Source organism: Centruroides sculpturatus, unplaced genomic scaffold, assembly GCF_000671375.1.
Source record: "Centruroides sculpturatus isolate CEXI.00-Female unplaced genomic scaffold, Cexi_2.0 scaffold1626, whole genome shotgun sequence".
Taxonomy (NCBI): Eukaryota; Metazoa; Arthropoda; class Arachnida; order Scorpiones; family Buthidae; genus Centruroides; species Centruroides sculpturatus.
This window is the reverse complement of record NW_019386005.1, coordinates 1-4,326: the sequence shown is the minus strand read 5'-3', so window position 1 is coordinate 4,326 and position 4,326 is coordinate 1. Positions and strand designations below refer to the sequence as shown.

The following is a 4,326-nucleotide window of genomic DNA, read 5'->3' as shown; positions in this document are numbered from 1 at the left end:
GTTTTTTTTTAAATTTTACAAATATTTATTTAGTTTTTTTATTTTTAAAATAACTATAATGTGACCACATTTATTATTTATAATAGAGATAAATTATTTTTATTCACATTGATTATTATAAGTTTATTTTAATTCAAAATAGCTGACTTTCATAAACACACTGAGAAAATACCAAACATAGCAAGCTGCTTGTCATTTGCATTGAGTGCCAAAGTACAATGTCAGCTATTGAATCAGAGTGACAAAAATGCTGAAAAAAACAATTTAGATTTTTACTATTTGTTTAATAATAAGATCTATTGTAACGAGTTTTGATAAATATTTTTTATTTTCATGGATTTATGTACTAATATAATATGTAATCATACCTGAATATAATCATATGTATAATGACACATGCCTTTACCAAATAAATGAGTAAATTTTTATGAATTTTTACTTACATGGTTTATGGACCCAAAAAAATGTCAGGGTGGACAAACACTCCACTGCATTAATGCCGAAAAAAATTTCAGTACACTAACGCAGGGTTAATTATTTAATTGAAATTTTTAATTGATCAAAGAATGAATTCAAATAAATTATAAGTAATATTGCAAAATTCATTGCTCATACATTAAAATGTTTCAATATCCATTATAAAATAGATAAAATAAAAATTTTTAAATAATAATGAAAGTAAAATTAATTATAGAGAAATATTTAATTAAACTTTTAAAATGTACCTTTTCCACATATGGAACAGGTATAGATCCTGTCTGACCCAAATGATTTCTACCTGTCCACCATTGCTCTTCATCTTTAGTTATAATACTTAAAATTTCACCTTTCTTAAAAGGCAAATCATCTGGATCACCCTATTGAAAATTAATCTATTGTTAAAAATATGTAAAAATAAGTAAATTATTATTTCCTTATATTCTATCGAATATTTTATTAAGCATTAGAATTTAAAATATTTTTAATTCATAGGACATGCCAGTATTTTATTTTTTAATGTGAAGTCACTAGTTATTATTCACTTTTTCATTAAGTATCAAAGATCACATCAAAACTTGTTATTCCTTAATCCTACTATTAGTATGCTTACATAAGAGGAGGAAAAACTAAGAAAATCTGGCTAACATGTAATACTGATTTTGTTAAACTTTTATTATTCAACTGAACAGAATAAATTCTAAAGACATATGTTAACAGATCTTCTAGCAACAACAGGTTCAGGTTTTTTTCAGGTTTTATTAAAAATGTACACATACATGCCCAACTCTGCTAGGCACTGTTGCACTTAAAAACATACAATACTAAATAAGGATACATAGTTTGGTATAATTTAAACATATAAACATCAACTCACAGCCCGAGTAGATAATAACAACACCAAACGATCGCCTAATTATCGGGCTATAATGTCAAATTACTTAGTTCCAATCATTTAATATAGCCATATTATAGCCCGATAATTAGGCAATCGTTTGGTGTTATAATTTAAACAGTATGAAAATGGTAATTTGTAATTAACATCAAGCAACAAAACAAAACAGTTGCAGGATTTCAAGATGATTCAAAATAAATACCTACTGACATAGAAAATAATAATAAAATCATAAGTATTTTATACAAAATAAGAAAAAATACATAGTTTACACAGTAGAGCTAAAAACATCAATTGCAGTAGAAGTTGTATGTACAGTAAACCAACATTAAAAGATATATTATCTAGGCTGCAATAGCAAATACTGATCAGTCACCTGTTATTTACAGTCTCTGCAGAATGCCTATGATATGTTTTAGTTAATTGCCTAAAAATGTCAAAGATTTCCTTAGTACTTAGTAGATCACTTGGGCTACAGGGCCAATGATCATTGTGTTGTGTGATCAGTACTCAAATTTGTTGCCTTTCAATTTTGGTAATGATGCAGTCAAAGGTGTAATGTAGGGCTCCATCCTCCATACTGCATATTGGGCAGTCCTTGTTGGGATATCCCTTGAACCTCTGAAGGTAACTTTTAAAATTTCCATGATTGGTCAGAATTGGGTTATATAGTAATCTGGGGTAAACCATTTAAGAGAGTAAAATTGTTTGATATTAGGGATGAATTGCTTTGTAACACTATTGGTATTATTATTGTTCTCCAAGGATTCTTGCAACTCCTGTATTAGATCATTCCAAAGATGAGTTTTTATAAATGCCTTACTGTATTTATTATATGTAACAGGTATGCTGTGATCCAAGGCTGCAGATTTTGCTAATGCATCTGCCCTTTCATTGCCCAGAGTACCAATGTGGGCTCATGTCCAAGAAATGATGCAAGTGTTGTTTGACTGTATAATTAATTTGAGAATCTCTGCCACTATAGGATATAGCCTGGTGATATATATAAGCACAACAGCTGAGGAACAGTCTGTTATGATCACAATTTTAGTATTAGTATACTTCCTTATTGTCCATTCAAGAGCCTTTTGAATAGCATAAAGCTCTGCCTGGAAGTTATTACTATGCTTTCCCAGACAATATTGTTAACGAAAGATCTCTGTCTTGCTCATAAGCCATGAAGGAGCAGCCTATATTATCATCTATTCTAGAGCTGTCTGTGAATACTTTAAGATGGAGATCAATGTCACTAAGTCTGGTGATTTGTTTGAAAGAATCGGGGTAAACAGTTTGGGAATAAGGAGCATTTTTTTCAAGATCAGATGCATAGTATGTTTTGGAGACAGTCAAGATGATGTGCCCCCATTTCATGTTTTTGATCTTGGAGTTAAGTTCAATAATTTTGTCTACTGATAGTTTTCAAGAGATGACTTGCAAGTAGGCTTTTGTAATTTATATAAGGGCTTTTATGTTAGACAGAAATCATCTTCCTTTTAAGGTGCACTTTCTTAATTGCCCATCCCCAGCTGTTGCACACACATGTAACAATAGGAATAAATATTTGCTCATATATAATGTCCAGAGCCTTGGAGTCGAGCCCCAGGTTTTGCAGGCAATTTGAGAAAATGCCTGAAAGATTACGCCTGTTTTTTTTTGCTGTGTTTTCTATGTGCTCGTTCCAAGCTAGATGATGGTCTAATGTGACTCCAAGATACTGAATAGATTTTTCAACTTTTATGACTTTTCCATCCATCTTAATTGATGGTAAGTGCCGGTAGAAATGAGAATGTCTAGTCTTATTAATCACAAGGCATTTGGTTTTTGTAGTTTTAAATTTTAATTTATTATGAATGCCTCTAGCAACAACACTGAAAATTTACATCTACAACATAATTATAATTAAGCTTCATTCTGGTAATTAATTCCCTATAAAAAAAAATTGGACATTACCATGTATCTTTTGTATAAAGAAAAAAATAAATAAAAGATAAAATTTGAAAGCAACTGATAAAGGTTTAGAAAGATCCAAATGTATGACTATCAATGTAAGAAACAAATTAAATAGACTTCTCCCCTCTCTATACATCTATATAAATTCTCCAAAATAACAGAACACAACTTGTGTTTTTATTTAATTTAATCAATGATTATAGTTTTATTTAATCAAAAATTACATAAATATAATTAGATTAACATCACAAAAAATGTAATTTTTCATTTTTGTTTTAAATTTTCATACAACATGTGATTTTAGTTAATTATTGTTAATAATAATATATTAATACTTACACTCCCTTCAAAATCATATTTAGCTCTGACTTTTTCAATCTTCCTCTCTAACTGAAAAGATAATTTTATTAAAGAATTGAATAACTTTAAATAATATTTATATATTTTATTACAATTAATTAAGGTATTAATAAAATAAAGATTTCAAAAATTATTTACAATTACATAAATTATAATAATTAATATTCAAAGTTCCTCCTTCATCTCATCTTAATCAAAAACTTAACTTTGATTTGATAAAATATTCAATAAAGATGTGCTGTCAGAGCATGCAAGGTAGGCAATGCATGCTCCAAACTACTGTTAAAAGTACTTTTTTTTTTTTTTTGAGTTTTTATAGCAGAAATGCAAATTTCCCACAATTTCTGCACTAATATACAGTAAAACCTGTCTATGGCAACCACACACAGTTCCTTTCAAAAAGTCTGGTCTTTTAGACAGGTGGTCGTCCAATACAGATGGTGCTGTAATACCATATTTTGTGTACATTTTAGCCATTTGTACTAAGCAAACTCAAGGTGAGCAAAAATAAGCGAATTTTTCAATGATAGAGCTATATTCATATTGTATTTTATTCTTATCGAATAACTCAATTAACAGGAGCTGTCTGTGATCAGTCACCTGATTGGTGTTAAATCTGTTATAAGACAGATTTAACACCAATA

The 4,326-nt window shown here is 29.0% G+C and overlaps 1 protein-coding gene across 1 annotated transcript in view; it reads right to left on the bottom strand.

The window, feature by feature from the left end:
• Positions 1-3,796, bottom strand: part of LOC111613068 (adapter molecule Crk-like) — a gene marked incomplete at its 5' end in the record, with an annotated part of 51,110 nt that extends 47,314 nt beyond the window's left edge. The window contains 2 exons of the mRNA XM_023354370.1: positions 726-857; positions 3,662-3,796. Of these exons, the coding sequence (XP_023210138.1) occupies positions 726-857; positions 3,662-3,796 (267 nt within the window). The remainder of the gene's footprint in view (positions 1-725; positions 858-3,661) is intronic.
• Between the last annotated feature and the right edge of the window lie 530 nt (positions 3,797-4,326).